This window comes from Macrosteles quadrilineatus, unplaced genomic scaffold (genome assembly GCF_028750875.1).
Source record: "Macrosteles quadrilineatus isolate MER2022 unplaced genomic scaffold, UCM_ALF_1.0 Scaffold_4__1_contigs__length_99947679, whole genome shotgun sequence".
In the NCBI taxonomy this organism is placed as follows: Eukaryota; Metazoa; Arthropoda; class Insecta; order Hemiptera; family Cicadellidae; genus Macrosteles; species Macrosteles quadrilineatus.
In genome coordinates, this window is record NW_026542597.1 from 52,068,735 (window position 1) to 52,092,007 (window position 23,273).

The 23,273-nt window shown below is 35.0% G+C and overlaps 1 protein-coding gene across 1 annotated transcript; it reads right to left on the minus strand.

The window, feature by feature from the left end:
- Nucleotides 1-6,635: 6,635 nt before the first annotated feature.
- Nucleotides 6,636-14,707, minus strand: LOC128992311 (alpha-ketoglutarate-dependent dioxygenase alkB homolog 7, mitochondrial). The gene is made up of 4 exons (XM_054415814.1): nt 14,185-14,707; nt 10,676-10,849; nt 8,765-8,889; nt 6,636-7,314 (listed from the first exon to the last, which is right to left on the minus strand). The coding sequence occupies exons 1-4, from the start codon at nt 14,566-14,568 to the stop codon at nt 7,149-7,151; spliced, it is 849 nt and encodes a 282-aa protein (XP_054271789.1). The 5' UTR covers nt 14,569-14,707; the 3' UTR covers nt 6,636-7,148.
- Nucleotides 14,708-23,273: the final 8,566 nt, after the last annotated feature.

Genomic DNA, 23,273 nt, shown 5'->3' on the forward strand with positions numbered 1-23,273 from the left:
ATACAGAATTTACCTCGTGATTTATTCAACTATTTATTACTCTATCTGTTTAGTTAGTAGATCTAAAAATAACTACTTGTTCTGCATCTACGCTGCATGGATTAGGTTTATGAGGTGTATCGAAGTGGAAAATGGTTTGTTTGCTAGACGGGCCAAACAAAAACAAAGCTTAAAGAAAGCAGGGACCATCAATTTGAATAGCTGCCGCGTGGGGGCCCCCTGCCCGCTCCAACACGTGGTTGTGGACGGGGTAATGGTTAAAAACTCTGATCAGGCCTTACAAAATAAGCCGTTTTTTACGAAACACTGAAAGATGCACAGCTGTTTGGAGGTGTTTACAAGGTCAAACCATAGACTAACCAACACAGTCAAGGGGGTACGTTTAATCTATGGTCAAACACTCTAAAGTTAGGTGTAAACTAATTTAAAGTTCTTAGTTGAATGAATTTAAATTAGATTCATCCTATTATAATTCTAATTATAATCCCTTAAACTATGCAATTTCGATAATACAAACACGTTAAAAACAATGAAATAAAAATAAAGCAAAAACTTAATAATTTTTGGTAGGCCTAACTTAAAAAAAAAAATATTTAATACCTAATTGAAGTAAGTTGAATTCCATCTTTGAGAAGGATTATCTTTTTAAATTCAAACCAGATTGAAATTTCGTTTTAGTACAACTCGCGTACCTACCAATCCAGAATTTATACAAACCAGTTGGTTACATGTTGATTTTTGATGTTAGTTTGACATCGTGAAAGTGCTGATTTGATAACAACAGTCTTCAAGATTTTGTTGTGGTTTGGTGGGCATTGACATTTTAAGAATAATAGCTGATATCAATCCATTATGTAAGGGACTAAGGGACAGCCTCACATTGTTTCATTTTATGAACTGTCCTAAACTTATTCATCCTATCAGAGAATTGAATCCCCAAATTCCAATGCACACTCTTTTTTTATTAATAAAATTAATTTATCATAGAAGGTTTAGTGTAGAAACAATAAACAAATAGCATGGTTTGTGATTATATAAACACAGTGTCTGTTACAGCAGAACTAAAGAGAAATAAAGTAATTGGAAATGTTCCTTGATTTAAAGTCTTTTGATAACAATGATTTAGCTCTGCAGTATTGTTACAGTAGTTTTCTAATTTGTCTGTTTTAGTGATTATTTATTTCTCTCAGGACTAAGAAAAACTGTGTTTATGTCTGGCAATTTTGGATATTTCTGTACCAGAAATTATAATTACAGTAGTATATTTTACTACAAAATATGCGAGTCGAAGACGGGCATGGGAAACACTATCTCGCCCCGAAATTGGACGTTGACTAGTATTGAACGATACTTTTTATCACAACAAAAAACACTACTTCATCAAACTTAAAAAAAATATCTGATATTTCATAATCTATTCATTTTTCTAATCAAAACACGATACAGCTGTACAGTTAATTTTAGTATAAAAATCAGATGATTGAACATCAACTAACTGTCAAAACAAAGGCAAAGTTTGTGTAGCAAAAGAAACTATGTCAGGAAAAGTCAGCTGATCACTATTTGTTTTTGGTGTATGGAAATTGAAGATTTTTAAAAATCTCAGCTGTGTGGAAATGGACTATTTTCAAATACAGAGTGATGAAGAAGAATTAACTTGACCTATGTGTTATGTAAAAGTTTTAGTTCCCACAACCTCAAGTTCAAAGTTTCTCAAGTAATTGCCCACCAAAAAGCTGTTCATGTCTGAACTTGTCGAGAATCAAACCCAGACTTGGTGAGAAGCAGCTTGAAAAAGTCGACCTAGCTCAACACATATGGGTGGCAGAGCAATTAAACAGGGGTGCCCACAAGGGGGGGCTGTGACGCAGACTGCGTCATTGAAATTCTTGGGGGGGGGTTTCAAAATTTCAAATGGGGGGGGGTTGGCTAAAGTTAATTAATTGCAACAGAGTTCAACGTGACGACAGTCAAAAATATATTACGAAGTCACCAGATAGAAAGTCGATTAATTATAATGACAATAGTTATATTATTAAATTAAATTAGTTAAAATAGGATTTTAGGATAGTTTAGGATTTGTGTAGGAAGTTATTATTCAACATTAGGAAGACGTGAGATCTAGAGGGAGGGCACGGAATGGCTCAACTGCTGTGATAGATAAAGATACGCGTGGTACAGACACGTCCAGCTACACCGCGACTTAGCACAGAACGCTTTGTTGACATAAAACTCGTTGATACAAACAAGTAGCATAGGCTACAATACTTTACACTACTGCTTAGATACTCGATTACCTGAGTTAATAGGGGTAGGGGGGGGGGGGGTATTGAAAAATACGCTTAATCGAATATAGTATAAAAACAGATGACAAACCCATTAAAACGCAGTAAACAGCCATTACGTCACGATTTGCATTTTTATCAATGAAATTCAATATTTCACAACCATTATTATTGTGCAATAATATGACATTTCAAATAATTTATCTTGGTTCAGTTGTACAAACGGCAACGTTTAAAATTATAGCTAACTCAAACTCAACTAAAATAACTAGCCAAACACTGCATTGCTATAAATAACGTAAATATTAAACCTTAGAACGTGGTATAAGCTTTAAGCTACTGCTCATGATAGACAGATAGGCTACTCGTAGGTGCTGTATCAAAACATAGGAATTGATAGTAAGTCATAAAAAAGTGTAAAATTATATTTAGAGATAATAAAAACGATCTTAAAAAAGGATGTAACGAGAACAATCTTGCTATTCTTTTTCTTTGTTCTTCTGTCCTTTATTAGGTTTCTCTTCAATTTATACACTTAATTCAACAAGTCGCCATATTTAGGCCTACTCATTGCCCAATCACAGCCTTAATAAAGTTACCATGGTTACTAATCACTCAATCACAGTTTTTATCGTCATCATTCCCCAGCTGTTGGATCTGAAATCTGTTGCAGCATATAGCGCAAAGCAGACAGAAGTGTAAAACGGAGCAGATGATAGTTGGCGCAAGCGTAGAAGTTGAAGTCATTTTTTCATTTCATTTTCATCAAAGGAGCTGTGATGTTTCCAAAACGAATATGTGGGAGGGAGAGGGGGTCGTTATATCAAGATAAAGACGCTGACAAATCGTTAAGTAGAGGCACATGTTTTCTGTGTGGGCCGGTTACAAACGCTATGTAGATATTCTGGCAATAAAAAAATTCTTAATATAAAACTCTAATTTTATATACTGTATAGAAAGATAAGATAGATAGATTTTCCAGTCCTGTATAAACACTGATTCACGGTCTTTTCCCGGTAATCAAAATTCAAGTACAACTAGATACACACAGAATCTCCGGTTCCCGATCTGGATGATGGCTAGTTATTTAATTTAATTTACAGTTACATATTAGTACCCGTGATAAATCAAACCCGTTATGTAAGCCACACGGTTATTAGTCTCTCTTGGTTTTGGATTTGCTTACAAACGTGATCGGAAATGGTTAGGACCTACACAGTATTAGTAAACAACATTTATGTAAACATGTCAGTGACAGCTAGAAAAAGGAATCTTTATCAAAACATCTGTTCATAATTTCATATATGACGTGTTCTCTTAACAGATTATTAGTATTTAATAAATGACTAATAGTAAACATAGAGAAAAAAAACTTGAATAAATCACACAAAATATGGTTTTTGATCCTCTGTTAATTTTATTTCCAAAATAGTGAGGCCATATTTTAATGACTAAGGACACCCTCGCCAATCCTGATTAAACCCGTGCTATTCCCACATATTCTGACGTCATTCGGATTGCAAACAAAAGATCACCTGATTGTAACTGTCAAATTAGGATATATATTTGTTTTGATTTTGTTGTTATTGTTTTTATTATTATAAAAACAATAACAATAAAATCAAAACAAATACATACTAATTTGACAGTTACAATCAGGTGATCTTTTGTTTGCAATCCGAATGACGTCAGAATATGTGGGAATAGCACACCTATGTTTTTCCTTCCACCATGAATTAAACCATTAGAATCATAATCGGTACTTCCGTTTCCTTTAGAGTAAACTGCGTAAAATGCCTTCTGGGCCGTGACGCGGACATAAATTAAGATAAGACATGTTTCTACTTCTTTAATGTAAGCTTAAAAATGACCCAAAATATGTATAATTCTGAGCAACGTACAGACAAAACTATAACTTTATTTATATAGATTAACTAGGTTTGAAATTTCAATATCTAAAAGATTTATAAACCTTCTTTAGTTTTAAAAATAATGCTGGGCGGGGGAATAATGTTTCTCATTTATGGTGGGGGGGGGGCTGGTGCTCAATTAGGGGGGGGGGGGGTGCGTCATGAGTATAGGGGGTGATGGGCACCCCTGAATTAAACATTCACATCTGCACTGAGATAGCAAAATTAATTCACTGATCTGATCATCTGGACAGAAGAGTAGAAAACGGTTTTTTTTCAACAATGTGATTTATTTAGCGTTCATAAGGATAACAAGATCTTAGTACAAATGTTTACAATTATGATGTGTGGTAATATTTTTGTTGGGCTAGCTTATAGTTAGGCCTAGTTGAATTCTTGTTTTCTTTGTCTGCTTACTTGAAGATTCAAGGTCAGCTGAAGATGTCATTTTTTAACAACAACAAAAAACATTCATTTTTCGGAGAATTTTACAACAATCACTTCTTACTTGATGGACAAAGTACCTCCAGGACGTATAAAAGTGTGTCTTTTATATGCCTTGAAGTGCCTCCACATCTTAGGTGACTGGGAGTCTTTTCATGGAATAGGTTCATGCTTTCTTCGAATGCTCTCGGATTCGGATATTTGATCCATGGAAGGTAGCTGAACAACTGTAGCAAGTACAACGCACAAAGAGTTGTTGACTATGTTTTGAAGACCTTTAAAATACTGAGGTTATGGATTCAGAGAGATACAGTATAGAACTATGTGGCTACTAATGATTATAAGCATTAAAGGAAAATGCATATTAACATCAACAAACCTCATACTTGTCAACATGTGAACTGATTGCAGTGTCTGACTTGTTTTTATTTTGGTTTAATTGCCAATGTTTGTGATCAATGGAAAGGACAAGCAAAGTGCCTTAAGCATCTTGATAAAGCGGGCCTGAATTCCTTCTTAGAATTTTGTTGGTGATATATCAACACAACGTGATGATTTATAGAATGCAATTATTTGTTATTTTAATATTTAATATTTTACTATTAATTAATGAACTGTCATTAATAAAGAAAAAGGTTTTTCTTTTTTTCATAGTAAAATGAAATCGTAAATAAAGTTTTTTTTTTTGTTGTCCTGGGAGGTGAAAAACCTAGCCCCCAAAGGGGAGGTAACTGCTCGGTGTTGGTATCGGCTTTTCAAGTGGGCCATAGTCATGGACGTCTGGTAAGCGCCAGCCCCTTAGGGGGAGCCTCCAGTGACATTCCTCCATCCAGGTTGGTGGGGTGTTTAGCTCTCGGAGAGGTGGAAGTGCGCCACCAATCTCCCATCTACCTGTGACTATGGTTCTCTGGGCTTCGGCCTGCTTGTTCTGTGCGACCAGCATTCAGTGTGGCAAATCCTCGACTTTGGAAGTAGCCTTTCCTGGAGGTGAAATCGGGCAAGTACCCGTAAGCTCACGGGGACACTCTAGGGGAGCGTAACTTTCCGCAGAGTGAGGGCAACGGCTGGGCGCACTCCATCAGCCAATCCCTGTCTCTGAGACCGGAAGGTATGGTTATCTAGAGTGTGGGGAGTTCTTCCTGGAACTTCAATTGAGCAAAGGGTGTCGCCACCTTTGGTGGATAGGTTCATCCGGGTGGGACCCACTTCTATTCCTGCCTCCTTTTGGGAAACCCTGATGGCCTGGCAGTGATGTTGGGCTGGACGGGCAAACGAAGTAGATCGGGTGCTGGGTTCAAGCCCGCTAGGGGTGTTCAGGGATCTATCGACTTGGCCACCTCTGGTTTCCCAGCAACTGGGTAAGGCCTCGATCGGGTAGTGGTGCAAAAAGGTGGTTGGGGTTCCCCCCATCAGCTTGCTGGTGGTCCCCTTCTTCCTGACTTTGATGGCGGGCTCTGCCTGTCAGGGATTGGATAGATCCCGAGTGTTGCTTGCACTAAATGCGTCAGGGCATTCCACTATGGTCCTTCTGGGTTTTGTACCTTGTACCTGGGGGAACCCAGGTGGAGTGACGCTTAAACAAGTAGCCGGTATCCCTGGTTAGGATTGAGGGGAAACCCTCTCTCTGAAGGGTGTGCTTCGAGCCTGATGACCTTAAGTCATCCTCCCATGATGTACCAAAGGTTGGTGCATTAGCTTCGGCCTACATCATGGGGCCCGGGTATGTTTAATTATGGGTACCGGGTTTGCAGTCAGGGAGCTTTATGCTCTCATGACAAAACAAAATGGAATGGAAATGGAAAAAATGGAATGGTGATATATCAGAGTAATTTTTTATTATAACAAGGAAATACTGATAAAATTGTTGATAAAAATTTTTTTTATGTGACATAAGCCTACTTTCAAAGTGTGAGGGTAGGCCATGTAATGTTAGTTTAGTAAATTGTTTCCATTATACAATGACTATTTCAAAATTGTACAGGTTTAAATAACTTGTAAATGTCTTGTCAGCGATCATGTATAGTATCGGATGTTATATCTCTATTTGAGGCCATTTAAGATTATAAATATCAGTTTATTTAAAATTAAAAGGCCTTAAAAGTTCCGTTGTGGCCGGCCCGAGCTGCGGGGCTACCTTCAGCGTTGACAATGCCGCATCATTCAACAAAATGAGAGGACCACTGAGTGTGGCCTTTCTGATCTTTAGCGATTAAATACGACTGCAAAGGTTTAACAATCTAAAATTTGACTTAGGACCTATCTCGTTTTTTTAAAGAGGTTGAAGATTTGTCCATTATTACTTCTTGCTTATTATACCCAACAACATTTCTTTCCAGGTATAATTGCATTAAAAATTGTTGAACTACTTTGAAGTTTGCGCCAGTTAAAGCACTTCCTTAAGAATTTCTAACTCGTCGACTGATTTTCTAGCTTGGAAGAAAATACAGTAGGATGTTCGTAGTTTAGAACACCTTTGACAGCAATCAAGTAAGCCAATTACATTATTTTTCTAATAGCTTCTTTTATCACTATCAGACACTGGTGGTTCATCTGATGATGTTGGTTCATTCCTACATATTACAGATATTCGTCTCTTCTTTTCAACAACTTGATTTTGAAATTTTGACTCCTCTTTGGCCAATATTTCATGGGTGTAGTCATATCTAACAGTGTCTCTGTAAAACAAGAATACAAGTCTTAACTCTCTCATATTTGATTTGACATTTCCCAAGCTCTTATTTATACTCAATTCGACATTTACAGTGTAATACAGGTCTAATTGGAGATAGTTGTGCTGTAAACATTACTGAAAACATTATGTAATATTGTCATGCAGGTTGTGTCATCCTTGAAACTCTTGTGAAGTCGCTTATAGCTGTTTTATTTCTATAGCTTTAAGCATTTTACTGTGATCTATTTACTGTGATTAAATGGTATTTTTTGACTTAAGTCCAAAATAGTTGTAAAATGAATTTTGATGCTCTTAGCACAGCTAGTATCGACAAAACTGCCATTTGAAATGCACTACAGTACATGGCTTATGGGCTCTACATACAGAACAGTGAATGTTAAATAGAGTATAGAGCTTGCAACATTTTACAGTATCATTCGTAACTTATAAGGATAATTATTTTTCTGACACTTCATGCAACCTAGTTTTGACTTGGGACTTAAAATGTGGTTTACTTAACCAGGGGTGCCCAGAAGGGGGTACAGTGCCGCACTTGCGCCACTGGAATTTTGGGTGAGGGATTTTTGTGGGGATATTTTTTTGTTAGCTGTCTTAATGAATGTATCATTTTGAATAAGCAGCCTAAAAAAGTGTTTCTAAGTAGTTAACTATCAACACCAACAACATTTTGCTATTTGTAATTAAGATTAGGCTACTTCTAAAAATGGTAAAAAAGCACCTTGTCAAACAATTATTAACATGTACAGTACCGGTAGTGTCAAATTTTACTTGCTACATGTTTTGGCGGTTCTTTAACTCCACCATCGTCAGGCTTACAAAAAGATCCACTTCTGGAGTTGTTGCAACTTATTCATGCACTTAAGTTGATTGAATTCTTAAGCCCTATAAAAATTTACGCCACCTAACATATTGTACAGTAATCTGAACGTTTTGAAGACTTTGTCTATTGCAATACTGAGAACATGTTGTCTGACAATAGGATTCTGAATTGTAAATTGAAAAAGTTTAAATTTGTCCATTAGTTAGATATAATTTTGTATCGTTAATTGATGTTTCCTATTAACATTTTATTTCAATTATTAGCAAGTTTTTTTTTACCCCCAGTTTACAAAATACTTGAAAAATGCTCGTTTAATGTGGGAAGGGAAAATTGCCAAGTAAATAGGCGGGGGGAGGTTTAAATAGAGGGTAGCATAAAATGGGAGAAACTGCTCCTCTGGCTTGGGGGGGGGGGGGAATTGCGCCTTTGGCTTTAGGGGGGATGGGCACCTCTGCACTTAACATATTAATAATGTGAACTGGAAAATGCCATTCTACTTCTTGTAATTAAGCATACTATTCCATAGCAATGATATTTTTCATTCATAACATAGATGGCAAAATAACCATAAACAATTAGCCGGCTAACATTACTGTTCTAAAAGTTTACTCACCTCATCACATAAAGAGAGCGGCGCTTTAACAAAACGTCAACCACCTTAGTCTTGTCTTTATCATGCACAAGACGCATAACAGAATCAGTTAGAAGGCTCAGTCCTGCGATGGTGTTTCCACAAAACTGAAACAATAATAGTTTAATTAAAACAAAACTTTCAGACTCAGATTTTGAGAATCAATATTGACATGGAGAATTTATTTAGAACATAAGGCTTATGTGTAAGACAATGTCTGCTACTTAAAGGCAGAGTTTTTTATGGATAGGTTTGCATACTGATACTGAACATCGACTGTGATACGGAAGTCAAGTTACCCTGAAGCTGACACTTCACATTGAGGCCAAAACCCAAAACGTTGTTAATACAAGTCAATCAATCAATCAATCAATCTTTATTTGCCGTAAGGATACATAACATAACATTGACAAAGTCAGGATTTACAGTTTTCAAACCAAGTCTTAACATAACAAAATGTTCTTATAGGTTAAATATTTACAACACATACTATTCACAATCTGTACAGAAATGAAAACAAAACTAAAGAAAAATTTCTCCCAGTTTAAAATATTCATCCAGACAAAAAAAAAAAGGGTTTGAAGCAGATAATATATAAAACAAAGCCTTAAATTTGTTAATTGATTGAATATTTATTATTTTTAACTGAATTATATACTTAAATTGATAAAATTATGTGGCAATTACTAGTTTTACAAAGGTGATGGGATTCTAACAGCGCAGTATTTTTTAAATGAGTCTTGTGACTGAGATTATTAAATTGAAGATATTCAGGGGTTTTAAATATATAAACAATGAGATCATAAATGAACAAATTTACTAAAATATGAATTTTCAGATCTAGGCCTATAAAAAGAGGTTTGCAATGCTCAGGGTGCGTCTCAGTCATAGCTCTTAACGCTCTTTTTATGAGAAACAACATTTCTTTTATTCTACCACTACCACACCGAAGCACCAATCCATATATCATAAGTCACTGACAGTATGCAAAATAAGCCGTGCTTACATATTAAATTTCTTAGGAACTTGATTTACAAGACGAAGATATACAACACGAGACAATCTTAGAAGATAAATAATCTATATGAGCATTCCATGTGAGTTGATTTACCAATATGCAGGCCCAAAAATGCCACAGCTGTGGTATTATTTGTATGGCAGTTAGTGGGAATCTGTTTAGTGTAAAAATCTTGTCTTGGGTTTTTTTCTTCATTTAGTAAAAAGCCATTAGCGTTAAGCCAATTTGATGTATTTAGCTTTGTTTCATGGACAAGATTTTTCGAGTTCTGTTAGGTTGGGATTTACTGATTTACATGAAAAAAGTTTAGTATCATCAGCATAAAGAATATTTTTAGTGTTAACTGCCAGTGGAAGGTCATTAAAATATATTACGATTAAAAGTAGACCAAGGACTCAGCCTTGTGGAACACCCCATTTATCATTCTTTTCTTGCAGAGTGTTTCATCTATTTTAACAACATAAATGGAGATCTTTAAAGTACCATATTTTAGATAGGTAATTTAATTACTTTACAAAAAGAAAACAAGAGTAAATTGCAACGAAGATTTGCATTTGCAGCTTGAATTAATTAAAGCAGTAATACAACACAACTTTTAAATCCAAAAGTGAAATAAATTACAGAGGAAGTATAAATTATAGTAGCCTATATCATTGTTGATGAAAATTGTATTAGCCTAAATTCAATAGCAAACAAAAATAAATATCCTAAGTTATATCTTAAATGGGTAACCAATAAGCTTGTTTAGGTAGTGATTTAACAGAAAATCACACAATTTGATAGTGACAAGACAGGGGTTTGGTTTCTTTACAAAACCCATACAAAAAAAAAACAATGATGTAAATAAACATGATAAGACTTATAAAACAGATTACCCGAACAGCATCTATGTGTGGTTTTATATAACCATTCTCAGCAAGATCTAGAATGTGCACATAATGAAGCTGAGCACTGCCAGGCGGAAACGCAAAGTTTCGTACACGATCTATAATTTTAGTATTCTCTTCATTCCATTTCAGTCTTTCAGTCTCTCGATAGCCATGGATAGCCTGAAATTAAAAATGTTTTGTTTGGCATATAGTACACATAATGTTGAAAATGTGAACCTCACCAAATGGTAGAGAAAGGTAGTACAACATATGTCATTTGGGTTAAGTCATACATCTATCTAAATATATAAAAGGCAAAGTCCTCACTGACTGACTGACTGACTGACTCACTCACTCACTCACTCATCACTAATTCTCCCACTTCCCATTTACCTAGGAGGCTGAAATTCGGTACACCGATTCTTTGGGCATTAAATAGGAAAACTAAGTAGTTTTTATTCTGATCGGGCTTTCGGGCTCCGCCCCAGTGGCTCTGGAGTTTCCCATGTTAACCTTATGATTTTTCATATTTAAAAGGAATTAATCAGCTGTTTCAATTAAACAAGTTGGTTCTGTTCTATCTTTGACTATTAATACAACAACGTTCTATGATGTACAATAGCATTAAAGTTGCAAGGATTACCAACAGGGTGCAGCACTATTATTTTTTTTTATTTATGACAACAGTTAATTTGCAACTAAAAGGTGAGTGAGCGTAGCGAACAAACTTCAACCTGGAGGCGAGTTAGTGTAGCGAACGAGCTAACCTGAAGGCAAGTGAGCGCAGCGAACGAGCTCAAACCTAAAGGTGAGTGAGCGTAGCGAACGAACTTCAACCAGGACATGATTATGAGCCATGCGAATACTTATGAAGTTAAACGGGGCAAAGCCCGCGGGTACAGCTAGTATATATATATAAGGCAAAGCCCTCACTGACTCACTGACTGACTCACTCACTCATCACTAATTCTCTTACTTCCCATTTACCTAGGAGGCTGAAATTTGGTACACTGATTCTTTAGGCATTAAATAGGAAAACTAAGCTGTTTTTATTCTGATCAGACTCTCGGGCTCCGCCCCAGTGGCTCTGGAGTTTCCCATGTTAACCTTATGAGTACTCATATTGAAATGGAATTAATGAATATTAACAGCTGTTTCAATTAACAAGTTGGTTCTGTTCTATGATGTTCAATAGCATTAAAGTTACTAGGATTACCAACAGGGCAACAGGGTGCAGCCTTATTATTTCTTTTAAATTTATGACAACAGCTAATTTGCAACCAAGAGGTGAGTGAGCGTAGCGAACGAACTTCAACCTGGAGGCGAGTTATGTTGCAAACGAGCTAACCTGAAGGCAAGTGAGCGCAGCGAACGAGCTCCAACCTAAAAGTTAGTGAGCGTAGCGAACGAACTTCAACCAGGACGTGATTGAGCCATGCGAACGAGCTCACTTATGAAGTTAAAAGGGGCAAAGCCCGCGGGTACAGCTAGTAAGATCTATAAGGGAAAAATGGGTTTACTGTTCATTGCATTATTTAAAATTATCATGGAAAAACTATTTAGGTACTCATTAATCATTCTATTGTAAAGACAAACGCTAAGGGCTTTACTACTTTCTTTGTTTAACGGACTGTTAACTGCATACATTAACATTTTAAGTTACCGGTACCAAATATTGAAAGGTAAAAATAAAAATACTGAGTGTAGCTTATTAATTATGATAAATAATGTGGCATTTGGATTAAATGAAAGAAAATTTAATTTTTTTAAAGCCATCATTTTACCATTCATTGTTTATGGGTAATCTATGATAACTTAAGTTAAGATGTTTAAATGAGCTACTTAATAAGGCTGGTTTCATTTGTAATTGAATGTGATGTGATTAATGTGGTCTCAAGATTAGCTAGCAATTTGAGAATATTACGTACGGTAGCCAAGACGTTAAAAAACTTCCAGTAGTTTACAAATCATTATCTTAATTAATAGCATGAATTCTAGGCCCCAGTAACCAACAACACTTTTTGGCACGTCTTTATTACGATAACGGGTGACACAGTTCCACAGAGAACCTACGATATATTATCAGATGAAATATTAGTTTGAAATATTAATTGAAATATTTCAATCAATATCAAAATTATAAGTTATGGGAATTTTTACGGAGAGTACCACCCGCCACTCTTTTACAGTGCCCTGTGGCGTTTGGTTATTTTTGGTTAGTTTATGGAACTCGTGGAAAGAAAGAAAAAGAAAAATTTACGTTGTTGTAAATTTATCTCTTTAACAAATTACACAAAATATTAACTTTAGTTTTATCAATGAACGTTACCTTGTTTGTTGTTATCAAAAAATTTAAATTAAATTAAGCAGCACAGCATTAAAAATCTTCTTGAAAAACACAAAATCAATATTTTTATTGCATGAAACCTATAGGAAGCTTGCAATATAAATAGGCCTATTGAACAAAAATTTCATTTGACAATATATCGTAAACTGTACCTACAATAACTGATCAACAAAAGAATCCTTTTTTGGTATTTCAAAACATACATACAGCGCAGCGCGCTATGAGGTATGACATACTAGTAGCGTATTTTGGCATAGCGTATTTCAGCGTAGCGTACAACCAAGGAACAAACTACTACCGAGGAGCGCATTCGGCTGCAAACATGCTTAAAAAGTTAATACTAGTCTCTTTTCTGTACCAATTGGTTTCCTCCAATTAGTTGTCAGCTTCTCCAAATCATCCTTCACCAAACTAAATGTGTAATCGAACGTTATAGTTGTCATTCTCGTGTAATCCATAAACCAAGATCCCTAAGGATTGGAAATAAGTTGTGATGTTCACCATGTTTGTCCCTGCCTTTACACACTTCATGCACCCCGACACTTCTCCTAATGATCAAAAACTGCCACCTAAGGTACAAGGACAAGACTACATAATACGAGCTGTCTTCGACAGAGCCATCCTCTATAGTTGATGTACCTTATTACAACCGTCTACAGCCTATGCACTACGTTACGCTGCGCTCTCTGTGTGTATTGGACTACGCTGCGCTGCGCTACGCTGTCTGTATGTTTCTACCCTTAGACTGCATACAACTTTTAGCCATATTTTATTCATACTATAGACAAAAACAATTTAATATAGACTGTCAGCCGTGCTACGGTTAACATGTGGTTACTATAGGTTCTGGCGCACACCGATGGGAGTGCCATGTAGTTACGTAGCACGTACGCCGTAACTACAAGGCGCTCCCAGCGGTGAGCACCAGAACCTATGGTAACCGCACCACAGCTGACGGTCTATATTTAAGTTAGTTCTTTTTGTCTATGTTAATACTCACTAAAACCTCGGACACAAGCTTGGTATTCGGACTGTGCGGAGAAATCCTGTAACTTATTTCTGAAAAACCCATCAATTTAAGATGTAACTCAAGAAAACCTAACAAATTTATTTCAATACTGACATAAATAGGCTATGTGTGTGTGCGTAAAGACTTCAGCAAACTTACATTGTCCCAATGACTAAATTCATATCGTAGACGTTTCATGTAAGGCTCAATTTCTTTGAGGAGGCAATCTTCTTCTTTCTCATTAATGAATGATTCAACAACTATCATATTTTTACAAATTAATTGCTTTTCTTCTTCACTAAATTTGTCGTTGCAGTCAACATAGCTTACGTCACTGACATCATTATGAACAAATCTCTCACTACTAGCAAAATTAAAAGTGTACTTCGGATTACACGGTGTTTTAGATGTTTCAAAATGGTAAAAAATGCCTAAATAATTGTTTAAGTTGAAATTACTTGTAGATGCCATTTGACAGAACTGCAGATTGAGGTTAGGTCGTGTATAACATGCCGTATTTCTAAGTACAGAAATAAAACCCATAGCAAATATGATTATGAAAACGAAAAAAATTATTATTTTAAAATAATAGTTACTGAATATGTAAGAATCATAGTAAAAAATAATTAAAAATGTATGTTATCTTGATCCCATAACCTCTAAATATTCAGAAAATGAAACCCAAGTACAGAACCACAGAACCCAAACCCAAAAAAACAAAAATAATGAAAAGAGCAGTCGATAAAATAATACAAAATACAAATTTTTTTTCTTTTTAAGCCGATAGTTTAGCTATGTATGACTGGAAGAAATCCATGCAGCATGCAGCCTCAAGGAACACTAGCTGCTTGGCTGCTTCCTCTGTATTCGAGATAATAGAGACCGTTTTAGTGTTTCGCAATACTGTAGTTATTTTCTTATTTATTAGGGCAAGGCCAATAGAAATAACTTCAGAATAAAAACTATACCATTTTAATACTGTATGTTGTAACATGACTTAGCTAATGCAATATTTACTGTGAATATCAGCTCAATAAAATTATTTTATTTTATTCTGTTTCTAGTGACCGATGATTATAGTTTAGTGTTTGTTCCATGGCCACCTTTAACTTCATGCCTAAGTGGCAACGTTGCAATGCAAGTAGGGTTGTTTAGTGTTAGACGTCCGGTAAGATAACATGGCACTAGACAGGTGACACCAGTTCATTAAATCACACTTTATACTGTATTGATTAAATTTTAAATTTATGAACATAAATTTATTGAAATATTGAAAATAAAACGTACAGAATTGAAAACCAAAACAATATGAGAGTGAAAATGTGGAAACGTGCGTTTTAATATCTCTGGCCTTTTGTTTCGTAGATACAGTACTGTATTTGAAGTACCTTTATTACTATGCGTTTTAATATTTTTTGGGACGGGGGCAACATGTTACAAACATTTATTTGGTTTTAAATAGATCCTAGGTATTTTTTCTTAAAGTCTCAAAATTCATGACCATCACGTGTCCCTAGGGTACATTTTTCAACTTTCAAGCTGTATTTAGACTAATAACTCATGCAGAAATGTGCAATATTTTTATGTAATCAATAGTTATTAAATTTACAAAAAAGGAGCATATAATAATTTTGTATTTATTGCGAAAAGACGAAATAAGTTTGTCCCTCTATTTGACGTCCCGACCGTAATGGCAAAATTTGCAGCTTTGGAACACTACAGTGGCAAGCATGGCGGTGATAGTGTCAGTTAGTTTTAGAGACTGGTTCGGGATGTGTGTTAGTTTGTGTGTACCGGTGGTTTTGCAGTAAAAAATTGAAGTACAAAATTAATATAGGCAAGTTTGGGCTTTTTGTAATTTTGGTGTGTCCCCGACCGTACGTAGTAATATGATGAAGAAGACATGGTGTTAATTTTTGTTGATATTATATTTGAATTGCTATGTTAACCTAGAAATCCACTTTGCCTCCTCAAACATGAGGTGTAGGGCTGCCACTAGAACAGAGCCAAAATAATACGTGTTTTCACGACCGGGGCATCACGACCATCACGTGTTTTTTTTACGACCATAATTACCTTTATCGATTGTACTATGTTACGGTCGTGAAAATAAATTTTAACATTTATTTATTTATTCTCTCAACGGTAACTAAACACCATTTTTACATTGGAATATACATTAAATAGGATTAATCACTTTATAAACATAGCATAATTGGTAATAAATATGAGCAATAATAAGAATAAATTAGAAAGCAGACATGAAATGCAAAAGACATAACCAGTATAAAAGACAAACAAAAATACATACAAACATCCTTGTAAATTGCACATGCTTAGTTTATAATTTAAACACAAATCTTTGTTATAACAGTACGATAATTGAAGGATGTAAAAAATAGATTTTAAAAAATGTTTACATTGACAGGTATTTTTATTACCTTATATAAGGTAACGCTTATATTTTATAGAGTTATATATATAACTATAACGTTTTAAAAATAAATTATGGTTTATCAAGTCATGTGGAATATTATAGGTCTAATTTTCAGGATAGTACTGCGGATAGTCGTAGTACTCACTCGTGCGGACGTTAATCCACACCAGGGAGTATCGCATCCACAGTGCATGCCTATAAATATCCACAATTCGTAACCTCCTAGTACTGCTAGGTAATGCTTAGGTAATACTTAGGTAATACTTAGGTAATGCTAGTAATCTACTGTAATGCTAGTTGGATTACAGGACGACACCACCCGTCCCCAATTTTTTTAAAAAACAGTCAATAGTTTAGTGTGTTGTTTTGATGAATGAAATAAAGAAGATGGTTTTTGTTAACATTTATTTTGTCATTTCTAATGTTTGATATTAAGTAATCGTCCGTGATATCAAAGTATTGAATCACGCATATTGACGATATCAATTGGCTATTTGTTATATATCTAAATACTGTGTACTATCCTAATACCTATTCCATAGCTACCTTAATATATAATATACCCAACATGTGCTAAACCTGGGAGTCAAGCATAGAACTAGGCCCTACTCAAATAGAACGATGGATTAAACAATAAGTGAATAAATAGGTCTGATCATTGGCAAGGAGACAACACGGAATCAGGTTTTGAATCCTGAGGATCCTAGTTTGTAAACTAATGAAAAAATTCGCCTGTTTGTAGCATAGGTAGGATAGAGGCCCACATAAAATGAATAACGGACAAACTAGGATGGAACTAAGGATGGTAGATACTTAAGTTTCAAATACAAATTTTTTACAAACTTTCCTCATATACAAATTTTACCACTTGTATCTACTGCGAAGGTAATTTATAAAAATTTATTTGTTTAAATTTAAGTTGTTAAAATCAAAAAATAAAGACCTAATACACATAATTAGTAATGAATAATCCTTGGTTTGCATAGGGTTTATGGCATTATTCCATGAAAACTTTGTTACATCATATTAATCACAACACAGCGTTGAACTTACGGTTAATAAGTTATAGTATATTTCACGAATCCCGGGCTTACACTTCACACTATCATGAAATATTGTTACAGCGGTTGACCTTTCAACTGACATGTGGTCCATACATTCTGTTTAATCCTTTTGTGATTCGTTTGTTCAGACTAACTTATGATTCGGCTTTCTAGCTTCCATTACTACTGTTGGATTTGTGGAGTGGTTTTATTGATCGTTGCGTTTTGAAAGAAGATTTATGTAAAATTTGTATTTGCAAATGCTAAAAATGAATGTAACAACTGGTGTATTTGCTGTAACTATGCAGATTACCACATCTACTTCCTCCATCCATCTCTTCCTCATCTTCTCACCGTTGCAATCAAAGCACAGGTGAAACAGTAACAATCACAATCGAGTTACAAATCCCACGTGAGGAGGACGGGTACTCTGGTAGTAACATATATTTTTATCGTTGGAATATATTCTAAACAGAATCATAATCAGCTCTAACAATTAAGGTTGAGGTTAACTATACGATATTAGCTTCATGGAAGTCACAACCACCACATATTCATCTATTAAATTATTAATGTGATACATTCAAATTTGTGGTCATCGTTTAAGGTCATTTACCAGACAAAATATAGGAATATGACACATCAAAATTAAGTCCAGAGTGCGTATATTTGCCAAAGATTGGTATGAACCAATTCCCTTAACGCTCTGACTCAAAGGCCGATTTATAAAAGCATCTACTATAATTTCTACAGTATTTATTAAGTTTTATTATTGAATGGCCTTAACCTCTTAAGAGAAAAAATTCAAAAGAAAACTTAAGATTCATTATTTAAAACTGTTTATTAGTGAAAAAACTCTGAAATTCATATTTGCCCTCAATCATCAGTTTCACATTGATGAAAACAATTAGATAGTAACAAGACCAGGGTTTGGACCCCCTCAAAGTGTGTGTAGTCATTGTGCTTGTAGTGCGCGAGTTCTTCCTCAATCTCTAGTGTGTAGTAGATAGTAGCCTGGTCAGTATTGTAGGTCGGAGTCATGTGATGTAGGCGGGCTTCCCATAAGATGTTACGATGGTGTGAGGGGATCCTGGGTCATCAGCCCGCCTTCTGGTCAAGTAGTCAGTAGTCATTAGATAGTAGTCAGAAGTCAGCAATCAGCATCCTGTAGTCAATAGTCCGTAGTCGGCATTCTGTAGTCAACAGTCCGCAGTCGGCATTATGTAGTCAACAGTCCATAGTCGGTATTCTGTAGTCAACAGTCCATGTCCGTAGTCAGCATTCTGTAGGCAACAGTCCTTAGTCAGCATTATGAAGTCAATATCCCGTAGTCAGCAGTCAATGTAGTCCGTAGCTTGTGGCTCATGCCTGGTAGAGTCTGGTAAATTTGCACCTCAGCTAAGCTATGTTGTCGTCTGGCATCTCAGGAGTGTTGTAGTATTTGCTCACAAGCTGCTTTAAAAGGTCCCACAACTTGGCAGAGATCCACTTGGCAAACGGGACTGTAGGAAAGAAAAAACACAAGATGATACCTGTTATGTAGAGCAGAGCACGGACAAGGTCAGGAAGGATGACACGCATCCTCGAGGGCTTCCTCTCGACGAGAGATTCAACGTCAAACACAGAACACATAATTAGACTTGTTTATCAAAATCAAATCGAATTCAGAGTGAACATTTACCTTGTTGCTATGGAAATCCTTATAAGAGTCAAAGTTAATAAACGGTATCAGCATTCTGACACATACTTTCTCCCATAAGTTTGTCAACAACCTTTATCATGTGTAAGCGGTGAGAGTAAATATACGGAAATGGGATTTGTACAATTTTGTTCAGAATTTAAAGGACTATAACATACTAAATTGTTATCTAAATCGTTCAAACCATTTTTGGAAAAATCAGATTTTTCCGTTATTTTATGGGCTTTTTATGGGAAAATAACATAATTTGAAATAACTTTTAAACCGTAATTTTTACAGAAATGGGATTTGCACCATTTTGTTCAGAATATAAAGGACCATAACATACTAAATTTTTATCAAAATCGTTCAGGCCGTTTTTGGGAAAATCCTATTTTTCCGTTATTTTATGGGGATTTATGGGAAAATCCCCATTAAAAATCAAAATTTCTAAAAAATTGAAAAAAACTATCAAAATTGTAAGGACCATAACATACTATGTTGAATAAAACCGGATTTTCTTTCCAAAATCCTATTTTTCGTTATTTTATGGGGTTTTTATGGAAAATAATATAATTTACCATAACTTTTGAACAGTAATTTTTAGAGAAATGGGATTTTCACCAGTTTGTTCAGAATTTAAAGGGCTTCAACATACTACATTTTTATCAAAATCGTTCGGGCCATTTTTTAGAAAATCCGATTTTTCCGGTTTTTTATGGGTTTTTATGGGAAAATCCCCATTAAAAATCAAAATTTCAAAAAAATGAAAAAAACGCCTGGAGATACCATGGATTAGAACCTACATACCAAATTTCATCAAAATCGGACCACAGGTGTGGTCTCTAGCTCTGTACACATCCAGACACACAGACACACACACACACACACACACACACACACAGACATCACTTCGAAAACCACTTTTTTGGGTCCAGGGGGACCCAAAACGAATATATCCACTCAAAACTCAAACTCGAAAATTTTGACGAAAACAATACTTTCTCCATATACTATGGTATAGGGGGAGAAAGTAAAAAATCAAAATACTGTGTTCTATCCTAATACCTATTACCACTATTACATAGCTCTCTAAATGTTATAATAGGGCCTACGTATGGCTAAAGAACAGAGCACAACTAGAACTTTATGGTATTAGTTAATAGTAAATTATTGAATTTACTTTGTTCCTAAATTTTAAAATACAAAATGCATATTTGACACAAATATATTTGTAATTTATATTTAATAAATTACAAACCCACTGACAGCATTTTAATTAAACGAAAAAAAAAATACTTTCAATATAATCAATTTGCTTCAATATCTCAGTTTTATCATACTATAGTCCAAATACCAATTGTTTTTAGTTGTAGTGAACTCATTCAAATGATTTTGGTTTACACTGGATAGTTTTTACCATGGTTTTTACTCAAGTTGTCGTGCTCACCTTATCGTGGGGACCTCAAAACAAAAGGTTAATTGGTCCCGAATCTAGGTTTAACCATGACACCTACAATATCAAATATTTTATGAATGTTATGCAACTAAAACACTATGACAAGTGATTAAAAATACCCAGACTGTAAAAAACTTGAAACAATACAAACTCTCTAAATGAATATAAGATATACATTTGTTTCCAATATAACTCAAAATAATTCAACACAAATAATTTTACTATATTAATGCCATCAGTTCATTTGTTAACTCTCTTTGCTTTGCTGAATCAGAATAATATAAAATAAACATAAACCTAGCTCTACATCCCTTACAGAAAATCTCAAGACTAATGAAAATTGACTGATACAAGGCACTGCACTTTGTATTGTCAAGTAGACATTAATATTTCATTGGATTCTAATGAATAAATAATATTGGGAGGTCTATATATATGTCATAGTTTTGGTTTATTGTTCATATTTAGATAAGTATATTAAATAAAATAATTGCCTTTTTGTTTTACCTAATGGCAATTAAGGGACCTTCAGTTTATAGTGAAATCCGAACCACATATTTCCTTGGTATATACGAATTGGTCTAATTATCAGGATAGTACTGCGGATAGTTGTAGTACTCACTTGTGCGGACGTTAATCCACACCAGGGAGTATCAAATCCACGCCTATAAATATCCATAATTCGTGACCTAATAATAGCTGGATTACAGGACGACGCCACCTCTGTAGTATGGAAGATACTTTTAATGTTTCATAAACCTATTTGAGATTTAAATGGGTCGCATCCGTACAAGCTAGGTGATACTACTTGTCGGTGGGATACACGTCTAGTTGTACCTACGTCTACTTGTACCTACGTCTAGTTGTACCTACGATCCATAGTTGTACGATCCATATATAAATCCCAAAGTACCCATAAACTTTTGAGAAAACTACAAGCCACACCCCCATAAACCATATATTTAAAATGTTCGTCATGACGAGAAAACATTATTTCATAAATTGTCCTTTAAGGTCGTAATTCCATTTTAAAGGTTGTGACAGAATGTTGTGTTTTTCCACTAAGGATGCCATATTAATAAAAAACACCAAAGATATTGCATTACGATGGACATTTTATGAAACTTTAAATGTCAATAAAATAAGATACCCCCGCCGCAGCAAACCTGCCGACTAAGCAAATTTCCATTTGCCTGAATTGGTTTTCAATTAAATGTATTTAATTAACATTAGGTTTTATGAGTACCTAGGCTTGCTGCTACAGGAAGGTTAATAAGTGTGTTTTTAGTAAAATATTAATAAGTTAGTATAAAATAAATATATTTACCAAGTTTGATAAAAATATATCCATAAACAAGCAAACTACAACATTTTACAATATTCTCCCTAAGAATAACATGGGAATAAAAAAAAAACAATTTTTTTCATTTTCTCCATAACTAATAATTGTACAAAAACACTTTGATATACTAAATTATGTTTTTTTAAGCTCTTTAAAAAAATCTCGAGAAAAATTGAAAAATTTTGTGTTTAGAGGGCCAAAAATTAGAAAAACCAATTTTTACCCCATAAAACCCCCGTTTCCATGGTCCGATCATGCTGGTTCGCGAACTCATCAAGTTCCTGCAAAATTTAATCAACATATATTCATAAACAAGCGAACTACAACAGTTTTCTTTTCCTCCATAAGAATAACATGGGAATTTTAGTTGTACAGCTTTTTTTACCTTTCTCCGTTACCTTTAATTGTACAACACTTAAATATAAAAAAAATGAGCATTTCCATGTTTTAACCCTTACCGAGTGTTGGCCGTATATATAAGCCAACGACGCTATTCAGTTGCGAGCGTTGGCCCTATATACACGCAACCACAGAAAACTTATTACTATAACCCAGAATGCCAACCGCGTGGTAAAAAGCATTAAGTGTTTTGAGAGAGCTTTGCCCGTCAATCGTAGGCAGCGCCACCAGCGTTGCCATGCACTCAGCATAGCAACGCTGGTGGCGCTGCCTACGATTGACAGGCAAAGCTCTCTCAAAACACTTAATGCTTTTTACCATGCGGTTGGCATTCTGGGTTATAGTAGTATGTTTTCTGTGACGCAACTCAATCTGACGTATATATACGACAAAACATATAAAAGTCATATAGGTATTTTAAAGGCTTTTCTGGCCGTCAGCAGTTACCTTAGGCCTTTAATCAATCAATACAATATTGTTGTTGACAACTTTTTTGTGTGTGAAAAACTCCTGATTGGTGGGTGGGCATCACTGATCTTGTAACATCTGTTGTTTACAAAACTGGCGGTTGGTTGCAATACGGGTGACTGCGGCGGTTCTGTATTTGAGACTTCCAAGCCTAGGAGTCATGTAAGGCTGAGTCATGTTATATTGTTTTGTTTCGTGTAGACAGTCTGTTTACGTGTTCTTGAGTGAAGTACACCTAGTAAAATAACCTTAGTGGAATATATTCAGTGGATTAGAAATGTGTTGTGTTGTTTATTGAAAGTTACATTTATATTGAATGTTTCAAATCAATATTTTTTATTGTATTATGATTAGATAAACCCAAGTCTGTTTTGTCTTTTGGTAAAAATAAAGAAGTCATAATTATTGTTCTTATCATGATA

What these genes read in the sequence shown, in the direction of transcription:
- LOC128992311 (XM_054415814.1), bottom strand. Translation starts at nt 14,568, where the DNA reads ATGGGTTTTATTTCTGTACTTAGAAATACGGCATGTTATACACGACCT. An exon ending in CACACATAGATGCTGTTCGG is followed by an intron (nt 8,890 to 10,675) that starts GTAATCTGTTTT and finishes TTATTGTTTCAG; the next exon opens with TTTTGTGGAAACACCATCGC. An exon ending in CGCTCTCTTTATGTGATGAG is followed by an intron (nt 7,315 to 8,764) that starts GTGAGTAAACTT and finishes CTTGTTTTACAG; the next exon opens with AGACACTGTTAGATATGACT.